This window comes from Ornithodoros turicata, chromosome 9 (assembly GCF_037126465.1).
Source record: "Ornithodoros turicata isolate Travis chromosome 9, ASM3712646v1, whole genome shotgun sequence".
NCBI classification, from domain to species: domain Eukaryota; kingdom Metazoa; phylum Arthropoda; class Arachnida; order Ixodida; family Argasidae; genus Ornithodoros; species Ornithodoros turicata.
The window spans coordinates 43684326-43709737 of NC_088209.1; the positions used below are offsets into that span (position 1 = coordinate 43684326).

The 25412-nt window shown below is 45.0% G+C and overlaps 3 protein-coding genes across 13 annotated transcripts in view; 1 reads left to right on the forward strand and 2 right to left on the reverse strand.

The window, feature by feature from the left end:
- The window catches only part of LOC135369048 (procollagen galactosyltransferase 1-like), a 106533-nt gene extending 101089 nt beyond the window's left edge, over positions 1 to 5444 (reverse strand). For both annotated transcript variants that reach the window (XM_064602670.1, XM_064602669.1), the window contains exons 1-7: positions 5000 to 5444; positions 4661 to 4886; positions 4480 to 4544; positions 3308 to 3377; positions 2903 to 3110; positions 1952 to 2062; positions 940 to 1022 (exon numbers count right to left, since the gene is read on the reverse strand). In XM_064602670.1, the coding sequence (XP_064458740.1) occupies positions 940 to 1022; positions 1952 to 2062; positions 2903 to 3110; positions 3308 to 3377; positions 4480 to 4544; positions 4661 to 4886; positions 5000 to 5202 (966 nt within the window). In that variant the 5' untranslated portion in view covers positions 5203 to 5444. The remainder of the gene's footprint in view (positions 1 to 939; positions 1023 to 1951; positions 2063 to 2902; positions 3111 to 3307; positions 3378 to 4479; positions 4545 to 4660; positions 4887 to 4999) is intronic.
- Positions 5445 to 7095: 1651 nt separating this feature from the next.
- Positions 7096 to 12330, forward strand: LOC135368028 (stimulator of interferon genes protein-like). Of its 2 annotated transcripts, none has more exons than XM_064601106.1 (8): positions 7096 to 7303; positions 7567 to 7799; positions 8102 to 8279; positions 8470 to 8582; positions 8963 to 9095; positions 9939 to 10174; positions 10927 to 11104; positions 12079 to 12330. In XM_064601106.1, exons 1-8 carry the CDS (start codon positions 7228 to 7230, stop codon positions 12183 to 12185), a joined length of 1254 nt encoding a protein of 417 aa, XP_064457176.1. In that variant the 5' UTR covers positions 7096 to 7227; the 3' UTR covers positions 12186 to 12330. The 2 variants fall into 2 exon arrangements, with proteins under 2 accessions (XP_064457176.1, XP_064457177.1); XM_064601107.1 differs by lacking the exon at positions 12079 to 12330 and adding an exon at positions 11167 to 11249.
- An 8115-nt stretch (positions 12331 to 20445) lies between these two features.
- The window catches only part of LOC135369050 (potassium channel subfamily T member 2-like), a 189355-nt gene continuing 184388 nt past the window's right edge, over positions 20446 to 25412 (reverse strand). For 6 of the 9 annotated variants that reach the window (XM_064602674.1, XM_064602675.1, XM_064602678.1 and 3 more), the window contains 4 exons: positions 24469 to 24601; positions 24115 to 24199; positions 22391 to 22625; positions 20446 to 21154 (listed from right to left, as the gene is read on the reverse strand). In XM_064602674.1, the coding sequence (XP_064458744.1) occupies positions 21086 to 21154; positions 22391 to 22625; positions 24115 to 24199; positions 24469 to 24601 (522 nt within the window). In that variant the 3' untranslated portion in view covers positions 20446 to 21085. The remainder of the gene's footprint in view (positions 21155 to 22390; positions 22626 to 24114; positions 24200 to 24468; positions 24602 to 25412) is intronic. The other 3 variants (XM_064602673.1, XM_064602677.1, XM_064602676.1) reach the window with 1 other exon arrangement.

Below are 25412 nucleotides of genomic sequence, written 5' to 3' on the forward strand. Positions count from 1 at the left end.
TCCTTTTTCGCTTCGCACTCGCTCCGCTGCCGGCTGCTTCTTTCCGCAATTTCTCTTCATTCTTCAGGATTGTTGATATCGTTGACTGCGAAAGTCTGTGCTTCTGTGCCAGGAACGTCACCTTCGTTCCCTGTCGATGGTCATCGATGATGGCGAGTTTCGCTTCCAAAGATATTGCCTTGCGCTTCCTCGGCACAGACGCCATGACCGTCTGTAGGGAACGATGCTCACAAGCTGCCGAAGTGGATGCCTATCAAGCACGAAGAGATTCCCACAAAACAAACTGGCCCAAGAATGCAAGCAGGAGAAATGCAAAACGGGAATTAGGGCAAAGGCGCGATGGTCGGAACCGGGAGCGACCTTGACTTGTGAGTCATTAGGGTCAACAGCCTTGTGAGTCACGGAAAGCACGCGGAGTTCTCCTCCCCGCAATGTGCTCTCTTCGGCGCGCTCGCGGAGGTGTGTAGCACGACGGAAAATGACGATGAGATGCACGTGCGGCAGCGCGGCTGGTATCGCTATACAAGTACTGGGCGTGGAGGATTTCATCGTTATGCGCGGGTCCTTTTTCCATAGAAGCAATGCAAACTTTGACGGTAAAAATGGAAACCATCGTTGTGCGGGATATATCGTTATAGAGAATATCGTTATGCGGGGGTTTGACTGTACCGCGCTGTACCAAAGTTTACGGAACACGCTCCGGCACTTTGGTGGTGGTGGTGATGGTGAAAGGGCTCGCAGTTGTCGGCCTCACCTATGTGAGAGTGACACGGTAGCAGCGAATGGGAACGTACGGACTTGCAAACATGTGGCTGGATTACCTAGGCACACATGTGTAAGTCAGTTCGGTCCCATTCACTGCTGGCACTTCACTCTGACAAAGGAACACGCGTGTTCCGTAAACTTTTGTCCGGCGCTGTACAATTAACTGTAATATACCTGGTCGAAGCCCATTTTGTCTTTTTGAGGAAGCCCTAGAAATGATTCCAGATGGGGTGATGCATATAACCTCTGATCGTTCACTGCAAAGAGAGCAGCATATTTTGAGTGACAGATGATCCATATTCTTGTTTTCACAGAGACCACTTGGACCGCAACTTTCAATTCAATTCAATTCATTTTACATCTCAAGGAGGTGGAGATGGGGGACAAACGCTGTGAGACAGTTTTCGCAAGTTCCCATCCCCAAAGCTTGCACTTCAAACTTAGCATAGACAGTAATATGATATATATATTAGTGATAATTTTGGAACGCCCATCACTGCAATAGGAGGATGGGTCGAACACTAGGAAAGTTAGGTTGTGGTTAGTTGTGCTTGTAAGTGCTCTGCATAAATCCAGGCTGGCCTACAAAAAAAAAAAAAAAAAGAAAGAAAAAAAAAGAAAGAAGAATCTGCAACCCAGCATGCATGTTTTGTGCATGCCGATGTATAGAAACATGAAAATTATTTGACACATTACATTGCAACTCGTCCCATACTGCAGGTAACAATAGCCAATGTAACTGAACTTTGATGCCAGTACAATTGTGTGTCACAGTTGCGAGAGCACTGAGCTTGGATCCCATACGTCGGCAAAACTCACTCGTGAGCATGCTCATTCATGCTCACTCATGCTCAATGTGGTGAATGAGCTGAGCATGAGTGAGCAAAAAGAGAGCTGAGCACAGAGTGAGTGAGCATGAGTGACCGGCCATCACAAGTGCCGACCTCTGTCGGATCCTGTTTGATAATTTTTTTTCTTGGATCCGCATCGGCATCAGCATTATCCAAATCTGCAAATTATTCATTGGTCATTACAACAAGCAAGAGTGCAGAGCTAGTTGCGGTTTTTGGAGATCAATAATAAAAAAAATTTGCTCAACAATCAAGAGTGTTGTTTATGGTGTACTGATGATTGCTATACATGTGCCTCAAAAAATAGAAAACAGAACTCATAATACACAACATACCAGTCACTTCAAGCTTCAGGTTCAATAACTCCTGAATTTCATCATCCGGAGATTCTGTAGAAGCAAGGATGTAGCCAAAGAGTTCTTTGTTTGTTACAAACATCTCAATGCCTGCAGAGAAAAGTACCAACGTTCAGTTGGTTTCATTCACGTAGAGCACTCTAACCTCCTTTTAAAAATCTCGGAGCATGTTTGCCGAGACACCTCGTATAATCAAATAAAATTATAAATGCTTTATTTAAAAAAACTTTTTAAGAGCTCAGCAAAAAAGTGATAAAAATACTCAGGGAAAGGTAACGGAAATGGAAAGGCTATTGCACCGGAAATATATAGCAGGTAACGGTAACAGAAACAGCAACAGAAACACTCTGAATACATGAAACAAAAACAATTGACGGTAATAATTCGGGTACCGCAGGACCCGAATTATTACGATTTTTTACCTGTATCATTTAGATAAATTTGTGAAATAAAGCTGAATGAAGCCAATTAAAACTAACTGATAAAGTAAAGCTAAAACGAACTATCACACTGAAGCATATAAGTAAATTGCACATAGTAAATAGAAGAAGCATAGTTCTCATACGTTTATGATGAGTTGCAAGTTGTCAACGTGAGTAACATTCGTGAAAGCCATGTTCATATATTAGCCGTTCAAAGAAGCCACGAATTTTCGAATAAATGTTGTCTGTTGTATGCACATATCCCTAAAGTCCTCAGAGAGACTGAAGAATATATATGCAAAAGCATTAAGTTTTGCCATGGGCTCGGAGCAATTCCGAAAAAAAAGGAGGAGGAAAACAACAGGGGGGAGGGGTTTCCAAAATCCGAAACGTGACAGAAACTACCATGGTGGTAGCGGTAACAGAAAACGATCAAGATTCTGTTACCTTTCCCTTGATCGATGTCGTTTACCAACTTCCCCATTTGCATCTATTACATAGCACCTACCTGCATATTTTGCAGAATGTGCAAAAGCAATGATGTCATCTTCCGGACCGGTGTAATCCGGCATCTTGTCCGGTACGTAAGTCAGTTCCTTAGAGCTGGCGTGGTTCATGTTTATGAGGACTGCAGAGTGTACCATTGGCACTGGGAAGATTCCATTTTGCTCACGCTCCAGGATCGGCATGTAATCGTCAGTCCGTATGTAGTAGCCCTAGAAAGTTTAGGAAGCATATTTTTGTTACCGTTTTAAAGGAGCAATGAAATGTCACTTAGCACTGGCACCCTGGCATGACGCCAAATCTGGCGTGACATAATCAGATCTGTGTGACGTGGCATCAGCTAGCGAGCAGTTGTGAGGTTCCATTTCTCAGTGACAATCTGTCCAAGTGAAAGAGGAGTCAGACTCACCTTTTCATTCATTCCGCACCAAAAGTTGGAGTAGGCACTACGTGAGTCCAACATGGGTGCTACGATGGTTCTAAAATAAAATTTGAAAATTAGCACACTGCGTGTTCATCACACTGACAATGTGATATAATTAAAGCCTGAAGTTCTAGGGTTTAACCCGTTTCTTCCCCGAACTGGAGGTTGCCTCTTTAGGGTGAAAGCCGATTTTTACCCGGTAAATTGCCCTCACTGAAATGTCTGTACGAATGCGCACTAGCATGTTTGGCAGCAAACATAATTACCTCACCGTCTGTACCAAACCAGTTCAGTTAGTTTGAGTACGAGCGCCAATTTCTTCCCAAATTTAGCATACTGGAAGCTTTTCCACCCGAATTCGCGTGAATTTAGAGCACATGTTGATTTTCCCCAATTTTTACGCCCCAAATTGGGAAAAAAATATTTCCCAAAAACCTCTGGCTCGAAATATGATTAGACTATACAATCCCTGAACTTACTCAATTATAATGAAATAGTACAGGGTTCTACGTCGAGACTGAATGAGAATTGTAGATCATAGTGTCACTCATGATCACGGATGCCTTACGACATAAAGCTGCGCATTAAAGTTTACCGCAAATATTCGTGCTTCCAGGCTTTATGTTTTTCCAGGCAACAGTAACAGTAACAGGAATGGTATACTGCCAAAATTGGAGCATATAATGGTAATAAAAACAGAAAGAGGTTCCACATTCCTGAAACTGGAAGCAGAAACTGAAAAGAAAATGATTGGCTGGTACTGAATTCAGGGATTGGTTATCACTGTGATCCAGTGATGATGACCAATTTTTTTGTTTTTCCTTTCTTCTTTTTTTTTCTGGGGACTCCATTCTGTAAAATTCGTATAAAATTCCTGTTTTCATTTTATTAAGACATAGCAGATCTGTTTATCTTTGGAGGAGGTCTGGTGATGCAATTACTTGCAAGCTGTATGTGTGACTCTGAAGCAAGGACAAGTTCCATTCTTGGCAATTTGCAGTGATGCAGATTAGGAGGTAAACTATTACATAACATGCATAACTATTCTACGTATCAATATTACGTATTGATAAGTATAGTACACACAGAACATTAGTATACACAAAAAAAGTAATAGAGAAGATATGGTAGCCTTTCTCACTTCCGAAAGGACTCACTTATTCTCCTTTATAAGTTCAGTCAATGTCACAGGATTCACAAGCAGAGCATCACAGTCCAGAAACTGAAACAGGTAACAATCATCTAAACAATCATACGACAAGTTAGTGTAATACACTTAGTTAGTGCTGCTAACAAAAGGAAGCAGACCCAGAAAACTAAGAAATCATGACATCTTACCAACAAATAGTCTGCTGACATCGACCGTGCCAAGTTTAAAGCCTCTTCTCGAAGACGAATCACATGCTTGTAGCGCTCTGCTGTCCAATGCTGCTTCCCGTTTTCGTCGAAGTAGTAACCTCCTCCTTCAGATGTTACGTTAATCTGATGATATGTCTTTAATGAGATACTTCGCCATACTTCGATTATTTCCGCTGTTTTATCGACGTTATGGTCCGTATGTATCCTGAAAAATACCGTGGCATGCGAGCAAAAGCGTGAGACGCATATCTTCTGTGACAACACATCCCGAATGAAATGTCATGTTCATTTCGAGATTCACCATACGCACAAACTTACCACACGCTAATTCTTGACTTAGGATACTGCTGTTGCTCCAAGTAACCAAAAAAGTACGGTAATACGTGGGCTTTGTTGCGTGCAAGAATTGCTACGAGCACAGCAGGCAGCTCGTTTTCAGTGCTGGTGCAGTCGACGAGCGCTAGCATGTACAGTAAACAGACGACACAGAACAAAATCTTTGGCGCACAGTCAACTTTCATGTTGCCTTGTCACTGTCAATATAACAAGCGTGGTTTTCACGAAGCCGCTTGTCAACGTGTGTCGCTCGGAGCGACGCTAACGCAAACAGTAATTTAGCGTCTGCTTAACGTCGAATGGCAGACATTTTAAAACTACCGGGCAACGCGCTAGCAAACGTGTGACGGAAAGAAAACGAACTCAAAACACGTTTTCCGCTGATAACGGTACCACTGGAGCGTGTACCTCATACCCTCATACCTTATTGCCACGCCTATGCACTAGCTCGAACCGAGAGTAGTTCGCGGATGGATACAAGACTTTCGCAGTTTTTTAGTGTAATCATAATATGCTCTTCAGTAGCAAAAGTAGCGAACAAAACTGTTGTTTATAAACCTGTTTGTTAAATTATGTACATTAATTCTTATAATGACGAAATTCATGGCGAAATCTAACCGCACTACACTTTGTAGCGCAAGCATCACGGCAAGCAGATAGCGAGTGGTGGTGTTGTTTACTGCACGGCACGATAGCGGAAGTGGAATGTGACAGCCACGTGCTAGCCTAATATTGCTCAAATTCCATTTTGGGCGATAGGGTGTCAGAGTGGTCTGGGAATCTTCACGAAGTCCAGTTTTGTTGGTTCGGTCGACGGACCAGATAACGTCGCGTTGAGTAGATAAATTTGCCGTTCCATTTGCTCGTTATATATCGTGTTATCGAGTACCGGCGTCTACGTTTCGCCTACGGGGGGACAAGTGGGAAATGTGCCCCCCCCCCCCCGTATTCTTGCTCCCTTAAAGTTGTCTTTTTTGCACCCCTTTAGGCGGGCTCGGGGGGGGGGGGGGGGGTTGCTCCCACGTAGACGCCGGCCAGGAAACAAAAAAAAAAAAAAAAGAGTGGCAGGACAGCGAATACATTGGGACCAAAGGAAAACGAGCTTGACGACATACATACGAGTACATGTATGCATTGGAAAAAGAAAAAGCAAAACATGTTGTCGTGTGCAAAAAATGCACACGACAACAGCGGACACGCTCGTGTGTCTTGTGTGTTTTTGTTTTTCCCTTCCAATATACACCAATCAACTGCCCCTACAACAATGTTCTCAAGCACAACTCTCTATGCTGATGTACAATACACATAAAAAAAAGAAAGGGAAAAGAGTGCAGAGGGCTGTACGCACAAGCACAATCCAACGACACCAAAATATATATTTCACAAAATCGCTATCTTCGTGACACTTTTATACGCATACTTTCTTGATGGAAAGAAAATGTTCTGAGCGGAGAGTCGAACCGAAAATGTTACTGGTTCGGTTCAGGTTCGGGTTCGACCCTTATGGGTTCATTTCCGGTTCAAGAGTTTTGCATCGTACGCTATCGCGTTAGCGTACGTAAGGAATAGCGTGGTGGTTCTGCGCACTGCGCGATGCTCTCTTTATGTTTTGCGCGTGCGCAGGACCACCAACGCTACCCCTTACGTACGCACAGGCGATAGCGTACGATGCACTAAAACTCTCTATTGACATAGACACAACTACTAGTTTGAAAGAAAGACTCAAACGAAGGCTAGAAACAGGCAGGAAGACACATGTCACAGGGTCCCCGACAAGAACCAGAAACCGAAACCGACAAAACAATCCAAATCCCAGCTAGAAAATGGGGACAACGATCAAGCCAGCGGCCAAGCCAAGCGGATCCCACCCACGGACTCTACTCAAAAACTCAAAAGATGCGATAATATCTGGAAATAGCAGATATTCAGTTCACATAATACTGCAAAAGGTTCTTGGTAAATTCTTTAATCGCTTACCAATGCTGCTTGACAGTTTGACGTGCTAGAAAGGAGACTACGGAACAAGTTTTGGAGTTGAAGGCAGACGTCGAAGCGTGCATCCGTGGTGCAGCGGTGCAGCTGTTCGAAGAGTTCGATGCTTCGGTTACACAGTTACTCAAGTGGTCTGTCAACATTTTTCTTCTGTGAAGTTGTGTACGAACTTTGAGAATCAAGTGAAAGGAAACGCGAGGAGCTTGGCCGATACATCCATGAGCAGCAGGTCCGACCCTGGAGTTGGACTGGCGTACACGGCATTTTTTACGTACTACAGAACAGTTGCTTTGTGTGAGTGTCGCCGAACATTTTCTTTTCTGGTTGGAGACAAAAACAGAGAAATCGAGCGGGCTGGTTTTATTCGAAGAGAAGTTGCCTGTATAACCGTTTCGTGCATGACAGTTCCGACGTCCAGGGGTATTCCTTGCAACCCTCCCCCTCCTAATGCCACCCCATATAGCAAGAAAAGCTGCATATATGGGCGCCTCCCCCCCCTCCCTTGCCGAGCTGGAAATCTTGGGAGGTGGTGACTTCCTCTGTATTTCCTCCCACAGCACTTCTGCAGCGAATCAAGGCTTATGAGGAGTACAACGGAATACGGATTCCAGTGAAGAAAGTCTTTGTCCTAATGCCGACGTCATGTTGCGTCGCTCCGGAATTGGGTGATGGCAAAGACGACGGAATCGAGGTGGCCAATTCCATGGAAGAGGTGCGGGCCCCGAGAGCTGGCACCAGGCACCGCACATTTAAGAACACCGTGTACCTAATAAAGAATGGGGACGATCCGGTATGGATTTATCATTTCAAGACCATTAACTAAACACAGTCAGAACTCAAAGGTATTCACTTAGGACGCAACACAAAACAAGCACTTTGGGTGCTTGTTTTGTGTGTTAAATTTTGAATAACTCATTGTGTAAGTTCTCTGTTTTAATTTTGCAAATGTGACTACTGAAAGGAGCCCCCAAAATATTTTTGAACAGGGTTTTGAAACCCATTTAAATGTCACCTCATTGCTCCTTTAATACTGCAAATCAAAATATCTGCATGACATTCATTGTAAACATGAGCGTGTCTTTCTGCCCACAGCTATACTGTGTTGCGGAGGGACCCACTCCGCTGCTGACGTTGTACGACATGAAAGAACGCAACGTTCTTACCGAAAGCGAAATGGTCGAGCAGATGCATATTTTCTGTCGGAAACTGGAACGGCTATTAGATAGTGAGGACAGTTGCGTTGGACTATTCCGACTGATTATTTATGAAGGTCAGTCACCTTTGTTTGACCTTGCAGACCCTTTCTCATTTGCTGGTGAAGAAATTATTGCATTGCAGTGCAAGCTCTCACGGTTAATGTTTATTGAGGACGTGTGTTTGTTTTGTTTCAAATCCAATCTAGAAGTATGCGGAGCCTTGTTTGTTGTTGTTTCCTTGTGTTTTCCTTGTCTATTTTTCAGATAGAGGCAACGAGAAAGTGGCAAAAGTATCTGAGATACTGCGTGAGGAAATCCTGAAGGAAATGGGATTCACAGTGCCTTCATGCTTGCTTCATGCAGCGTGCCTCAGTACGGTAAGAAGAGAAAAACACTGAATACAAAACCCTGGTATACACATTTTTCCTGTTTTTGCGATTTTTTACAAACTACAGGTTTTCCCGTCGATTTTAATCCAAGCGCCATCAAAATTAATCCATGTGCCATGCAAACTTTATGGGGCATGGATTAATTTAGCTGGCACTTGGATTAAAATCGCTGGGAAAACCTTTACTTTTTAACTACAATCAGGTAGTTTAGCTACATGTAGTTAACTACTGGTCATCACTGCTATTGTCTGTTAATCTGCTCGACCAAGCACGGTAAAGCAGGCCTGTTGTTGGGCGGAATGTTGTGTAACATAAAACACATGGACGCCTTGGAGTCTGAAATTTACATACACACTGCTGTTCTGTAGTACGTTCCAGGTGAAGAGGCAAGATTAAGGACGACGGCTAATGTTGGGAGTGACCTGGCAGTAGCTTATTACTCCGGCTACCTCAAGCTGCTTGAGAACGCTCCGCAGACGTCTTCGGTACATGACCACTCTTGTGAGTTGAATATTTCAGTGTAATGTTATCAGGGGAAGATCAAAGGCATTCTCCCAGAACTTTCCATCTTAAAAAAGATATTTCAATGAAAGTTTGTTGGCAAAACTGCCTGTGGAAATAAGTTGCGACTTCATGTCTCGAGACCACGATGAATACTACCATGAATACTTTTTTTAAATGTTAGTATTTTGTTAACGCAATACTTCGATGGAATAGTCTTCCACATGGCCTTGTCCTCTCTTGTCCTAGAGATACATTTTCAAATGCTCTGTATGATTTTCTTTCTGAGTGGTCATTATTCGTTTGTGCCCTTTTTCTTAGATTTTCTTCTTTCTTTTCTGAGTTCCTGAAGTGTAACAGCTTTGTATCTTCCTATGTATTCCTCCTCTCCCGTACCCTATGCCACTTTATGCAGCTATAGGATACCGATCATAAATAAATAAGTATACCAGAGTGATCAGTTTGTGGATTAAGATTGACAAAGTCTGTTGAAAGGACAAAAAAGAACACATACATTCAGACAAACACAAGATGGAGAGATGAAATACTCAAGGTGTTCACTTGAATGATCAGGTGAATCTTCACTTCAGGAACTTCCACTTCCACCCAAAGTGACAATGCAAATTAGGGGATCAAGACTGGTTTTACCAAGTTTAACCCAGAAGCATGTGGTTCTAGTTCTGTGCTGCATGATAGTGTTTTACAATGTTGTTGTTGTTATCCTTTTTGGCACAAATTTTTACCTACTTATATATTTTCATCCCATTGCACCACCATTGGCGCACTACAGAAAGAGAAATGACATTCCTAATCCATGTGGTTTACGAGGATGTTGTCCTGTAGCTCTTTTAGATAGAATCAAGGAGTATGAAAAGGACAACAAAGTAAATGTGGCTGTGAAGAAGTTATTCATCCTGATGCCAGAATCCTGTTCCATCGGGCCAGTTTTAGGGAACGACGATGACGATGGCATTGAAGTAGCCAATGCCATGAAAGAGCTCCGTGTGTCCAGAGCCGGCACTAAGCACAGGAAATATTCAAACACCGTGTATATCATTACCAATGGAGATGACGATCTGGTTTGTATAACAGATTTTATTAACATGAAATGTGCGTGCGAGTGAAATGTGTTGCTTACCCTGGGTCTGTTAAACTGCCACTATGAACTAAAAAAGATACAGTCGACCCTATTTATTACGATCTTCTATTACAATATGTTCGATATTATAATCAAATTGCTGGTTCCAGTCATCTCACCCATTGAAGTACACGTAAATGAGACCTTGGTAGAATGATTGCTGTGAAAGCGTTCGCGCAAAGCGATCAGAAGTCTCCCGACGGCCAATAAAATGCGTGAAAATCGAGAAGCAAGATTCAATTTTTTGTTTGAAAGCAAAATAAGGAGGCACTTTCAGGAACATGAGCCTCCACGAGCATTAGAGTGAGAACACGGTGCATTTCGAAGGCACTCATGAGAAGAAGAAGAGGTTTCTCCCTCTCCACATCCTACTACAATGGCGTCTGTGGTTCTGGGACTAGTTTTAATGAGGAAAAGCGCAGGCTCGACTGGAATGTTTTCATCAGACATGCGCACATGGTACGCGATACAATAATACGTGATTGGCATTCGGAAAGAAATTGGGTTTAACCCGAATTGGTCTGAAACTGATTCGGGAGGGAACAGTCGGTCCGAATCAGGTTTATTTAGGTTAATGAGGCGAAAATGTCAGACCCTAACTATGTGACTTTTAGGCAGTATACTGCACAATGTTCCACCCTGCTTAGCAAAGCCGACTTGACTTACTTACACCCATTTCTTTTCATTGTGCAGTTTTACTGCGTGGCTGAAGGGGCGACGCCCCTACTCACACTGTTCGACATGAAGGAACAGAATATTCTTACAGAGGAGGAAATGACAGAGCAGATGGGGATTTTCAAACACACACTCGAGAAGCTCCTCAGTACCGACTGTAAATGCGGCGAGCTTTTCAAACTGATCACTTACGAAGGTGAGCAGCTCTCTGTCGTGAACAGTGCTGGCCATTTTTCCTCTTTTACATTTCCTACCAAGACGCTTGGAGTGCCTAGCTAGGGCTAACACCCGCAAAATGCTATCTGATAAATCCAGACAGCTTGCAGAACACACTGGAAAAGTCCTCCAGGTTTGGGATATATTACCCTGGTATATTTGATTATGAACTACAAATATTATCTTATAATGATTATGGTGCATTCTGCTAAATATAGATCTAGAATGGCTATATCCTCAACTGAAACTCTTTAATTTTAACTCCCTCAGAAACCAGCCATGGGGCATCACTTAAAGGGACAGTCGCATCCAGAAACCCAGATATGAAACAGATACCACTGCGTTTGACACTGGCTGACGTGGCTAATTTTTTTCATCCAAAAAGTGCATCAGATTTTAAAAAACGAATTTTAAAAATCAACGAAGCTTTTGCATCTGTGGAGGCACCAGCGACGACGAGATCAGCGTGACGTCAATCCCGGTAGCCGAGAGATGCCTGGTTCAAATCCCGCCTCTCTCTTCCTTTTTCACTGAGTGCCATACTTTAACGTTTATGTACAGGAGGAGTGGGAGGGCCTCACTCAGAGGAGAAACGTGCCAGTTATGCTGTGCCACTATTCCGCGTGGGATTTTTGACACTGTGGTCAACGAGGAATAAAATGAGCCATAGTTTGGTAATCGACTGGAATGGATGCGACCGTCCCCGTAACCTGATGAGTGTGGCATAGCAAGCAGTTGAATGGTCTCGTGTGTCTCCTGCAGACTATGGAGCTACTTGCAGCGATCGTTCACTAACAGGTTCTCAGAAGGAGTTTCTAAAGCTGATCAAAGACCCGTTATCGTTCTCGAACGAGACTGCATCTTATTTGTTGAACAATCCACCGCTGCCAAAAGTGAAAAATGTATTGGGGGCACTTGCACTGAACTTAATACTGTCTCTGCCCTTTTTTCCAGACAAGGACCCCCACAAGGTCAGAAAAGTATCCAATGTACTACGCAATGAGATTTGTAAGGAACTTTATCTCTCGGACGATAGCCATCTACTGAATGCAGTAGGTTGAAACATCGGTCAAAAACTGCAGAAACAAGTGCAAGTTTTGTTGCGGTGGACTATAGTCCAGGTGGATATGCGAGGGAAGGCCTGGCCCATGCTATATTGTGATTCTCAATTATGTACAATGTGTTTGCTATAAAATGTTAAATCAGCCAGTGTAGCATTCGTTAGGCATCGTGTGACCGACTATCCTAGCGTTTGCTGACCAAGAGTGAGCGAGGCTTCGCCTCCTGGATACGGGCCAATAGGAGGACGCGGAGGGCAGGTGTGACCAAGTATGCATGTGACGCTTGAGTAGTCAGGTGACTATAGCAACAGATTTCTGCTCGCGCTTAGGCAATGCCTGAGGAGAACTGCTACCTCCAGAATCTTTAGTCTTATGGGTGCAGTGTCGGTGAGAGGTATTATGGGAAGAGTCCAGTCCTGCACAGGTCCCCCCTTCGAGTCTCCTGCTGCTAGCAACCGTCGGGGCCCCTACGGAAGCCCAAGCCTCGGGGCTCCATGTAAAAACACCCTATCGGTAATAAGTGAAAGCACTACTACACGTAATATTTATTTTAACGCTTGGTTTCTGCCTTTCAACGTAGTCTCACTAACAAAACAGAGTCCTATGAACTTGCAATCCTCGTCTCACCCGCACCGGACGTGTTGGATGTCTGTGTACATTGTGTCGCTTTGGTGCCATCTTCGAATAACAACCTAAGAGCGCTTTCCAGTTGTGGCGAAGGTAATGGTCGCACTTGGACTGCTTCCGAAGACTTAATCAGGTATTCTGTTCTCGGAGTGATGTCAGCAGGCTTCCATTCTCGCAGAGTCGCTGCGACGTGAGTTCGGGAAACGCGAAAATCGGTAGCATTTGCCGGCATATACTTATTTGTAGGGAACTTGAGAAAGTCAAACTCTGGCTCAAGGAACTTATGAGCCGTCGTGACAAATGACTTGAGAGATGAGACGTTAGTCAGATCGAATGACATCGTGTTTGGCTGCTTGGTTTTCCTGTGATAGCGCGGGAAGAACGTGAACCGCTTGCGAACGCCGTAGAACGGCAAGCTGTCGTAATGGCTGAGCAGCATGCGACGTGGCATTTTGTCCAACAGGTAGACCATGACACACGGTGGAGCCGCAGCTTGCTGAAGCATACGGGCTTGTTGTCTGGGCCGAGTGATTTTCGGCAGAGAGGCAACGACAAAAAGTGAGCAGATGGCTCCGAACCCGAGAATCACTTTGGGGATAGGTGACTGAGTGAGTCTTTGCCCAAGTCTGCGAAGGTATCCTCGATCCGCGACCCTGAACTGGAGATTAGCGGTTGACATCTTGCGAGCGCAGAATAGAAGCCACATGAGAACGAGCGAGACTTGCACGAGACACGTCAATGATGATGACACGTGGAACCGCGAAACCATGGCCCGCGGCAAGAGGGCGTCCAAACGAAAAAATCGCGGGTTCAGGTTCAGGGATTTTCGTTCGGTTCCGGTTCAGTTACGGAACGCAGAAATCACGGTTCGAGGCCGGTTTCTTTCGGTTCGTGACGGTTCGGGGCTCTGCAGAAAAAGTTGCGCTAATATCCTCTGGTAATACGCTGAGGTACGGTAAAGCAGCAGGCAGCCAGAAGGTCATGTTCACGGCACAATTCAACAGCGTTACTCGCAAACCCAGCACAAAAAGTTATACACACGACAAGGAACGCTGCATATTTATTCTCGTAAAATTGCGCTAAAACGACCCCTGCGATGTCTGGTGAGAAATAATCCCCAAGCTGTGAAGCAAACAACAGTAATCTACTGGCTTGCTTCTCCTGAGGACTACGAATCCGACATGTAGCCAACTTTTTTTCTTTCAAAATACGCACGTGCAATGCACGTGGAGTTTTGCCGTCGTACTTGATGAGCAATGCGCAGTTAGCGACTTCGACATAGTGTTGTCCGTAATTTTCGTGAAAAAAAAAAAGAAAGAAAGAAAAAAAAAGCAACTATAAGAGAAGAGCAATTGGGACGAAAATTTGGACTTGAGAGTGCCCAGGGCACAGGCTATCGAAGAGATTAAGTTTCTGAGATTAGATAAATCGTCACGTTTACGCCGCGTGAATGGGCAGTCTTCACTGACTGAAAATCAGCACTCCAAGCTATTAAAAATTCTGTCATACGAGGCTCATCTGCACCCGTAGTCACGGATGTGTTAATGGCTTACCACAATGTGTACGGAGCAGGCACCAGGCTTGTTCTCCAGTGGGTTCCAGCCCATTGTGGTGGGGAATGGGCAGGCGGACAGCGCCGTCGTTCCATTCTGCGACGCTTCGTGACAAACCCTAGCTTCCCACCAATGGACAACCAACAATCACCCCACATCTATGCTGAAGAGAGTTGATCCAACGCTCACTCTCCGCATGCCACGAAACACCTCTCGTCAAGGTGGTGCATTAATTCATCGAATGCGACTCGATGTGGCTTTTACAGCTCAGTGGCGTTACCACGTGAGACAAGTTGACTCTCCCAGATGCTATCACTGCGGTGCTCTAGATGATCGAGAGCATCTTCACTGCCCACACTACCAACCTTCAAGAACCGCACTCTCGCCTCTTCTATCAAAAAGCCCTGGCCCCTGGCAGCCCACCAACGCCCTGCGCTCAAAGCTCTTTTGACCTTTTCGGACACAGTAGGACTTGGATCCTTATTGTGAAGGGGCTCATTATTTCATTGCCCACATTACCACCATACTATCGCCCCTGGCGATGAAACTCCCCATTCGTTATCTTTAAATAAAGTTGCAACTTTAGGGTGTGTATGATGAGTTGACGACAACGCATGCAGAAGCGTGTAGGTGGAATTTTGAATAACATATGAGGCAGTTTTAACCCTCACTGTCGAAGCGCCTTACGAAAAAAATAATAACAACAACAACGCTGTACCGTTTGCCGAACCGGTTCAGAACAGTACTTTTCACTGGTTCAGTTCCGAGAGGGCAAAAAATAGTGGTTGGGGCCTCGGTGGCAAGGTACAAGTGTCGACCACGGGAAGGGGTAGCACTACATTGGCCTACCCGACATTTGAAAACAGTTCCCCTTGTATCCTTTCTGCTGTCCTCTTTATCTATGCAGCAGCCGTCAAACGCGGAATGAAATTGAGCACCCACCGTGGCTCACCGTCACCCATCCTCAGTGTTGTACCCGCTACCCGAAAAAGGTAGCGCAATACCGATACGCGCTACCTGAGCAAAAAGTAACGAAATCCCGATATCGTTACACGTACCTAAAAGTAGCGGAATACCGCTGCCGTTACCCGTAAAAAGTAACGCGATACTTCATGCGCTACTTTTTAGGAAAGAAACAAACAGTATCGTTGATGACGTACTTCAAATGTCTTAAAATAATAAAATAAAACAATATCTCAAAATAATAAATCGACGTCCAATGGAGGTTACACGTAGGTTGCCTGAAGGCTAAAATTTTGAAAACCGTTTTTTTACAGATTTACTAAAGCCTACTCGGTATCCTGCATATCTTTTTCTCTTCCTCTGAAGCAAATAAAGCACAAAGCAAGTCTACCGATAAAAGGCTCAGCAACTTTGTCACAAAAAGAACTCGGATTGCCCGGAACGAGAAGTTAGTAAACATACCATGGTGTGCTTTTCAAATTGGACGTTGATTTCCTTGACGCACAGATAAAGCTTTCCCACCGAGGCGCATAGTAGACATCTGAACACCACGCTACTGTTTTGTACTGTAGCAGACCATGGTCCCTCCATTGCAGCGGACAAGAAATGGCAACTGTCAAGCACCTGAGCGTACGTGGTGCAATGTCACGTGGAATGCCATGACTCGAGCGAGGACGGCTCCAGAATGGAGTGACGTCAGTTTGCAGACAACTCCGACAACGCATCTTCAAGAAGGTTCATCCCAAATAGGGAACACGTGGAGGGCATATCCTCTTTGTAAGATAAGGGCCTCTGTGCCCTCCTTTCGGCTATTTGCCTGGTCTTCCCAGAATGAGCTGTGATATCGGGCAGCTTGATCGAAGGCAGGCAGAGTGGAGGTTTGATGATAGGTCGAAGTCGAGTTGTCGCGAACCCCAGCTCGGAAAGTAGCGGTAGCGCCCAAAGATTGCGCTACCTCAAATTTGTAGCGGAAGTACTTCTTTCGTTACCAGTTTAAAAAAGTAGCGCGATCTCTACTGCGCTACCGAAAAACGTAACGGATACGGTAGCGCCGTTACTAGTAGCGGCGCTACGTACAACACTGCCCATCCTTGAGTCTTCAACACTCCCGCGCTTTCAGAGATTCATCCAACTCGCTGAAATGTATCGAAACGGTTCCCTTTATTTACATCGTTGAAATGTACAGGCAATGGGTGATATGATATCGTAACTATAGAGTGTGATGCATTTACAGAAAATAGTCATTTGAAGATGAAGGAAATACACGGTTTTTCGGCGATTTTTCGGTGCATTTCAGAGGTGATATTATCGACAGCGCATTCAACAATTCTACGGTCTCAGCTGCGAGTTGGAGCTATTCGAGAAGGATATGAAACCAAAGTTATTTTCCCATTGAATTTGGTCCTCGGCATATCTCACTTCATTTTCAGCGACGCTCGCGTTCATCAAAAAAATTTTGCAGTAGCCAGAGCAAAACTCTAATCTGTTAGCCATGTAACGATAAGCAGTTTTTATAAGCTCTTTCCGATAAATCGGGATTGCAAAAACACCTGTATCGGGCCGCTAAGTCCGCCAAATATTTTAAAGTCGGAGCAAGTTTCACAAAAACTAAACAAAAACACTTCACACTGCACACGACGAAAATGTTGCGAATGCATGGGCACGATTTTTCGCATACTTCAAAGCACCAGATGAAGACCGTGAACACTGCTGAACAGTGGAATATGTGCTTGCTGGGAAATCATTTCTATTCAACCTTGTCGCTGATGACATATCACGATACCATGATGTTTATGGAAATCTATATCATGAGATTAGCAAATATATGTTCATTGAAAACCGCAGGACGACAGAAGAAAAAGCAAATCACAACAAATTTCGGAGGTAAGAACATGACCATGTTGAACCAAGGACCACCGGATACACGGAAAAACGGCTAAATTCGGAAAGAGAACAGAACAAACAGGAGAGGATTGTTCCGAGGTTTCACGATAGGTGTCTCCCTATAATAACCAAGGCTATATTGGCTATTCCACATGATGATACTGTCTCAAAAGCAACAACAAAGAGCTCTATCTACTAACCAACAATGAAAGCGGTAGCTGCCAGTCGTGAACGGGCAATGCCATCAGACAGCTGCCGCCCTTCTTTGTTTGAAATTGGCTGACTTGATTGGTCGAAAGTGCATAAGGGATGGCTGTGATTGGCCGGCCTCCTTGTGATACGTCACGTCGAGTAACTCGCAGGCATTGGTTGGTCTAGAGTGGGCCGGTGGAGGGTTTCTTTTACTTAGCAGGCCTTGGTTCAACACGGACCCCAAAAATTGGCGCGTTCTGAAACTGTGACGCAGAACGCATAACAAAACTTGAATGCGCGCATATCTGATATGATATGAAATCGAATCATGCCTTTCAAGTCTCTACTTTACCGTAGTCTTCAAAACGTCTTATTTTTCAAAGAGAGGTGTCCAAAAGCTAGGAGGCCTAAATTTGAGAATTTGCCTCTCGAATGACAAACAGCAGAAATATGACGGAGCGATATCACAAAGCAACGGAATAAATCTGCCTGGTTAAAGGAAAGGTCGCATCCAGACACTCGGCATCGACCGACACTATACTTGGGTAATTTTTCGTACGAAAAAGTGCTTAGATATTATCGAAGAGATAATAAATAAGCGAATTTTGAAGATGAGCGCTACTTCCACAGCTGAGGAGGCCCCAGCAACAAGGAGATCAGCGTGACGTCACTTCCTAATAGGAGGAGAGAAGCACCGCCGCGGCATCCCTTTTCTCAAAGTTGTGCTCTGATTGGTGGTGTAGGGAAAGACGTGTTCGCCTTTGAATTCCGGCATACTCTCGACACCCAGTGTGTACTCTTGTCACGTATTCCATCGAATAGCAGACAACATGCGCCACTATTTCGCGTGGGAATATTGATACCGTCGTCAGTGGTCAAGGTGGAATAACATGACACCATGGTTTCAAAATGGAGTGGACTAGATGCGACCGTCCCTTTGAAGCGGAGGACGCTCTTCGAAAGGGAAGGAAAATTCCGTTGGCCGCAATAAGGGGAGGACGGGATAAAATCAAAACGAGCTGTTCGTACCATTCAGAGGTAACACGGAGGTAACTGCAGCTCTCGAAGAAGGTGGGTCCAAACAGCTCGCTTACAGTCGCCGACCGATTTTTCGGATGTACTCGATTATTCGGACTCGTTCGCGGAACGGCTGCAGGTCGCATACAGTTAATGTATAAGAACGCCCAAAATTTCGGACGCCGTTACCCCGTTGCTCGATATTTCGGACTCTGTTTGCCCAGTCAGCGAACTGGGGTGACGGAAGATTTTGGTATCATCCGAAATTCGTATCAAAAGAAATCAGTAAAAAAAAAAAAAAGTGATGAAAAAGAAAGGCAATTATTGTTCATTTTCTATTCCTCTAAGTACAGGAGGTCTGGCGTAACGCTTTTTCAGTCTTCGTTTTTCGCCAACGGCTTGATTCAAAAGGCACCGCACGTGCAGTCCGCCCGCGAGTCGCGCGACAGCGCTGTAAAGCGAGCTACACCTAAAGCACGCAAGCGTTAGGTGAAGCAGACTTGCGGACTTGATGACGGCGGCGCCTCTATCAGTGTACAGTGACGAAATGTCACTTCGGGAAATAGAAGCTGATGTTGCTAAGCAGAGGTGGAAGCGCGTTAGGAACGCATCGTCAAACTTTTCTAGCTTACTAGTGCTTAGTAAAGTTTATTTTGAAGCAAAATTCGTTTTTTTTTACTCCGATTATTTTCGGACTTTTGCGCGGTCCCCGCCGAGTCCAGAAAAATCGGCGGCTGTATTTTCATTTCCTCACTGGTTATCTCTCCCACTGTTGCAGCCAATCAAATCTTTCTCACTTCCCAATGACGCTCTTCATCACAGTGAAGCATTGCAGCGAGTCCAATATTTGAAGGCGGAACAGTGCCGGAACCTTACACAGGTGTTTTGCGGAAGGAATCCATGAACGCCTTCAATTCTGAGCACGTCCATGCCACTACTCACTAGTGTATAGATTGCTTCAATGTCTAGAAGTGATGTGCTAATATGACAGACAAAATGGCATAAAATTGGGCAAGCTGGTGGACAAGGTCCTTATGGCCATAACTGGCATAATTTCTTGTTACAGAACGAGCAAAAAACTAGCAAAAAGGGTGTGGCCTGTGACATAAAACCAGTCACAGATATCGTGCCCTGTATAGAGATGGCGGTATCCTGCTAATTGTGCTGTAGGACTTGGTTGACTTGGATTGAAGTATATAAGATATGGCTTCATGTATGGCTTTATATATTTCAGCATTTTTCGAAACAGCGATAGGTTCGTGTAACTGAGGATTTCAGGAAAAGTATTTTTAGCTATCTCAGAAAGCTCTCAGAAAGACGACAGAAAGAAAGCGAGAATGCAACTTGGCGCATTCATTAGGAGAATGAACTGAAGGTTTCAAACCTACTCCAAAGAAATTGAAAACTGCGTAGCTTATCCGGCACTGTTCCCTCTTCACCTTTCTTTAGTACTAAATCAGAATTGAAACTGGATGTTTTATGTTATCCAGGCATTTCTTGTCGCATTAGGACTGCAAGCTTTCTAGCACAAGTCTTGGGAATACTTTGCCAAAGTTTGACTCTGTCAATAAAATAACCGGCATTTAAGGTTTCGATGGCAACGCTCTACCGGAGAGAATACGTTTTAAATCCGATAGGTACATCCGGGTCGTCTCTGAAGAGAGTGGCTCATCAATGAGGACGGTCAGTCGTAGTGTGCGAACAACAGAGTAGCCATATTCTGATGAAGCTGCACGACGACACCGTGTGTCTTGAACTAGCTTGTCAACGGGATGAATTCCATATATCTTATGTCATCGCCATGTTGACAGGGCTCCCTTAAAGCAGCAGACCTGCAGTTTATGTTGACAGCGTAGTTTAACAGCTTGTTGCTTGTAAACCCAGCACAACAAGATACGTGCTCGTGCGACGTCTGGCGGCAAATAATCTTCTTCTTCTTCGTCTAACTGGATGGCCCTGGTGGGCACCTGCAGCTCCATTTCTTTTAAGCTTCAGCGTAGTGTGAATACGTGTCTTGAACGTGCGACGCTCTGCCATGAGCGTCACTGTAATCCCCGCAAATAATCCCAAATTCGTCGAGCAACAGCGATTTATATTCCCAACTGACTTGCTCCTGATGGCTATGTAGCCGACACTTCGCCAACTTCTTTTGGTTTAGGTTCCAGTGTCGTTCGCATACAATGTAGTTTCGCCGTTGTACTTGACGAGCAACGCGCATTTGGTGACCGCTTCGACACAGTTTTGCGCGTAATTTTCAATTTTGACCTTTTAAAAAACTATGAGCGCAATTGGGACGTAAATTGTAACGTAAGAGTACCGAGGGCATGGGCTATGGAATACATAACTCTTCCGAGACTGCAGCTGTGCTGCTTTAACAGCACGGGATTCAGAGCGCCTGTCAGATCCGTGTATGGCATGACCTTATGGCACTTCCAGCATACGGGCTGGGAACGTTTCAGCAGCGCTGCGAGCCATGCCAACAAAAATATGCTGATTAGCTGCTGTTTGCAAGGCTGAGGAAGTAGAGACGCCTCGTCTCATAGCAGAGGATGTTGGTGAAGCACAAGCGATGTTCGATTGCACCCTGGCAGGCTGCTGTGTGGCACAAACGGCAATATTTCACGGGTGGCCTCCCCTCCACATAAGAGGGAATCGTAGCTGCCGTCATACGATGGTTCCGTGCGTGATGGACGATGGTGTAGCTGCCGTCACGTGGACCGGAATAGGCTCGTGCTGATAAAAGAGAGTGACGTCACATAATTTTAGAGATGACATTGATTCTATTCGAAAGACCGCAATGCCAACTTAAAGGTTTGATCCGAAGTTATCATTGACTGAAAGATATGACTGAAAAACGTGAGATTGACTTGACAAGTTTCGGGGTTCAGTTGGGAAAATTCAATTGCTCGCGAATGAAATTTGATAAAAGTGCTCAGAAATAATAGCGCAATCTCCCCCAAGATAAAATAGCGTTGATCCCGTAATGTTCAGACAAGTAGATTTTTAAATACAATTTTATGATAGGTTAAGTGAAATGCCCTGTATATTTATATACAGGGTGTCTTTTTTTTAGGCGATACAGATTTTTCATAAAAGAACTATAAGGGCTATAGACATGCTGTCTTCACTTCTATCACCTCTGGGCTGGCGGACGTTCTTGACCATATGTTGCTCGACCGTCAAATGACTAATTACCTAAAAATCGTTAATTCACTTTTTAATTATAAAAGCTACGAAGTTGTCCCATTGAGAACATCTGTTCCTTTCAGTGACATGATACCGTAGCCGTTTTCAAAACGAAAATCCGTTGGGTAGATCGTCCGCATAAAATTCGTGAAGGAACATCTTTTTTTTTCTTTATTTTGTTCGTTGCGCATCTTCCGAGACCCGTCTTTCGTTTGCCTTCAATGTGAGAGGGGGAAAGAGCACACTGTCGCCTCTTGCGTCCTGGAAAAAGATTAACAGAAAATGCAACACAAGATAAGGGCAGTTCCGATAGCGTCACCCGATGCATGTGTTTTGTTTTGTTTCCGCAAGTTAAAGCTCATCTTCGACGCATGAGGCGGCACTGTGGCGGCATCTTCGACGCATGAGGCTATTTCACCATCTCACTTGGGGGTGAAGGAAAGACGCACATTTGACGGTCGAGCAACATGTGGCCAAGAACGTCCGCCGGCCCAGAGATGATAGAAGTGAAATCAGCATGTCTATAGCCCTGAAAGTTTTTTTAGGAAAAATCTGTATCGCCTAAAAACAGACACCCTGCATATACTAGAAATAAATAAATAAATTGGACAGCTGAGCATCGCATGTATCCAGCTGAGAAATTAGACTAATCCTGCATTAATTGTTGCTTGATCAGATAAGGAGGTCTGCGGAAGTTTTTACCACTTAAATTAAAGCTGGACCTTTGACTGTGGAGAGGAAAGCGCACATTGTAGGAGGTGAAGAAACAACTCTCCACCAGACCTGTGCAGGTGGAGGTGCAGGTGGAAGGGCATCGTCGTTCTGTGGAGGGGTCAGCCCTCCGTTCTCCTTCGGAGTTTCTGCATCAGCTGGTGGTAAGTTTAACTTGAGGGAGGAAGGCTTGGGGCGGCCTCCTCGGGTGTTCTCTCTGCGGCTCGCGCGGGGCGTCTTGATACGCACCGATCCGTGCTTCAAAAAGATCCTCTTGCCAGAGATGGGACTCGGCCGGATGACAAAACTACGCATGCAAAGAGATAAAACAGTTACTTCATGTATTTGTTTCCATCCTCACCGTATCGTTGGGTCTTCTAATCTGCAAGATTCTGCTACGATATTTGAACTCGCTGTACCAACTAGAGCACTGCACGGGCAGGCTCGCCCTGAGCCCGGCCTTCCCTCGATTTATCCGCCGCTCCCTATCCCGACAGCTTCATACTGGCCAAAGCCCGAATTATTTTTAGGGTTTCTCTCTCTACCTACCTAACAGTAGGGTATGTAGATGGGTAGAAATCCAGCGAACCGGTAGAGATGTAGGAAGGGAGTTGCCTCAGGACAGAAGCCGCCGATATTTCGAACAGAGACTGCTCGAAACCCCACTTCGACTTTCGACTAGAAGAAGAACAGTCTCTGTGTTGTTCTAAAATCAGGCAACGCAGGCTCAAGCCCCATTTTAGGAACGGCAGTGTGCGGGCCCGGGTGCAGCCCAGGCCCGTGAATAGCAGATTTCAGCTGGTCCGGTCCGGACTAGGGCTTTCGGGTAAGTGCGAGCTCGTGCAGTGCTCTAGTACGAACCTCCACTGTGATGTAACAATGATAGGTGAGGTATTAAGCTATGCACAATGTAAAAACCCCGAGACTAGGGAACACGAAGGGACAGACACAACACGAAGTTCCAAACACAGCTCTTCGTGTTGTGTCTTCGTGTTGTTTCTGTCCCTTCGTGTTCCCTAGTCTCGGGGTTTTTACATTAGGCCTCATCTTCACCAGCTCGCATGCTTCCTAGCCATTTTTTTCATTATTAAGCTATGTTGCACTGGTGAAACAGATCTTCACCACAAAGCTTCCAACCACCATTACGAATCAACCACCATATCATCACCATAATCGAAAACAGGATGGGGCGACTAATTTGGAGATGCATAATGTGTCTCAGCAGAAATACGGACAATGGTGGTTGGCTAGAAGGGTGCTATGTGGTGAAGTTCGGTTTAAGATTGACTCTCTCGACAACGCAAACTGCCTACATTGTCAGCAAATTGAAACTATCAAGCACATCCTACTGCAATGCTGTGCATATGCCGCGGTGCGGGAGAAATACCTTGGCCATTGCAGGAACTGTACGGTGGATGATGGCCTACATCCCAGAGGCTCTCTCACGGAAAGACACTCCAAAATTCGCAGCCTCGTCTACTTTTTCCAGGAATCTGGCCTCGCTCAAATGCTACGAGTACTGCTCGAACTTCTCTGCAGTGACTGCCCTAGATCTTAATTTTCGGCCGTCATCATTCCTTCATCTATTATCACACCATCTCATCTCATCCTGGTTACAGTCGTGACGCAGCCCACATACGTAAGGCCAACAACGGCAAGCTGGTTTTTCGTCAACACCGCCACCATCGGTTTTAACAGTGTAGGCAATACACGTTCGCTCTTATTTTTACTGCTCGCATTTGCTTCTCGCAGACTCTCATTGGCACTATTATCGACGAATAAGGTGGTCCACTCACATAATATCGCCTTCTTCAAGGGGCAAATCACAGTTGGGATTGATGATGACGTACGAGAGGCTGTGTCGTCTGTCAGATACCTCATCTGCAATAAAAATGGGAGCAAGACGAGCTGAGGAGATAGTGAAGTCTGAAGGCGGTGGAATTATAACCTGCGGACATTAAGTAAACGTATGTACATTGATGTACAAATACGCAGCATCAACACTGCAACGGTACAAAACAGCCTTTAAGGCCGCCACTGTACGTGGAGAGCAGCGCAAGTTTTTACCAAAAAAAAAAAAAAAAAGAAGAAGGAAAGAAAGCGAGAGTGTGTGCGAGAGAGAGAAAGAAAGAAAAGAAAGCGTTACGTACCGTAGTCTTGAACAGGTAGCCCCAGATCCTGCATCCTCGTGCGAACTAATGTGCTGATCTCTTGTCTCTCAATATTCTCATTGAATGTGGCTTTGTCGTCCAGAAGGTCCAGAGAAACCTGTTCGACAAATACCTACATTGCAGGTGACGAAAGTGCAATGCAGAGCAGGCATTACTATATGGTGTGAAACAGGGCTCGAAGGACAAGCAAGAAATTGTGCATGACTGTAGAATCGCTTTCGTAAAGGTGCCCTGGAAAGATCCACGCAAACGGCAGAAGGCGAAAGAGCGACCACCCGTCTGCATTTTAGTCATTGTAGACATCATTCGTAGAAAACAACAACATTCGCACGTAAGGTGATACGGACGGGACCAGTTGCTGAAATTTTTGTTGAGCAAAACGGAGGGTGCGGACGACAGGGTGCTGGACATGGTTGACCACTGCATTTGGCAACGTGCATTTTTGAAGCAGCTTCATGGCCCACGACGTCAGTGACGTCAACTAATCGCGTCAAAGGATTCGCCCGCATTCAAGTATCGAGCTGTATCTCTGTATATCGAGTATCTTTCAGATGTAAATTTTGTCACAAGAAAAAAAAAACAATGATCACACTAAACGTGGACTCACAGCTTCGTGTCTTTCTTCCTGTATATAACGTTACCTGAGTTTCGGAATGCCCCCCCCCCCCCCCCCCCCGTTTGACAGAGAATCTCTCCATAACCCCTTCGAAAGCAAATCGGGTGAGGTGGATGCAAGGGAAACATCATATGAACTTTAAAACAAACGCGGAGAATCTGAACGTGGTGCATTCGTTGCATCGTCATCAACGTGACCCCGACCCCCCTTATTTTTTCGTTTTTCGACAAGTATCGGTAGCTTATAGGCTTACTGTTGTGTAAATACTATTGAGTGGGCAATGAGGTAGCCCTCCACAAGCTTATCG

What these genes read in the sequence shown, in the direction of transcription:
- LOC135368028 (XM_064601106.1), top strand. Translation starts at nt 7,228, where the DNA reads ATGAGCAGCAGGTCCGACCCTGGAGTTGGACTGGCGTACACGGCATTT. An exon ending in CTACAGAACAGTTGCTTTGT is followed by an intron (nt 7,304 to 7,566) that starts GTGAGTGTCGCC and finishes TTCCTCCCACAG; the next exon opens with CACTTCTGCAGCGAATCAAG. An exon ending in CCGACTGATTATTTATGAAG is followed by an intron (nt 8,280 to 8,469) that starts GTCAGTCACCTT and finishes TCTATTTTTCAG; the next exon opens with ATAGAGGCAACGAGAAAGTG.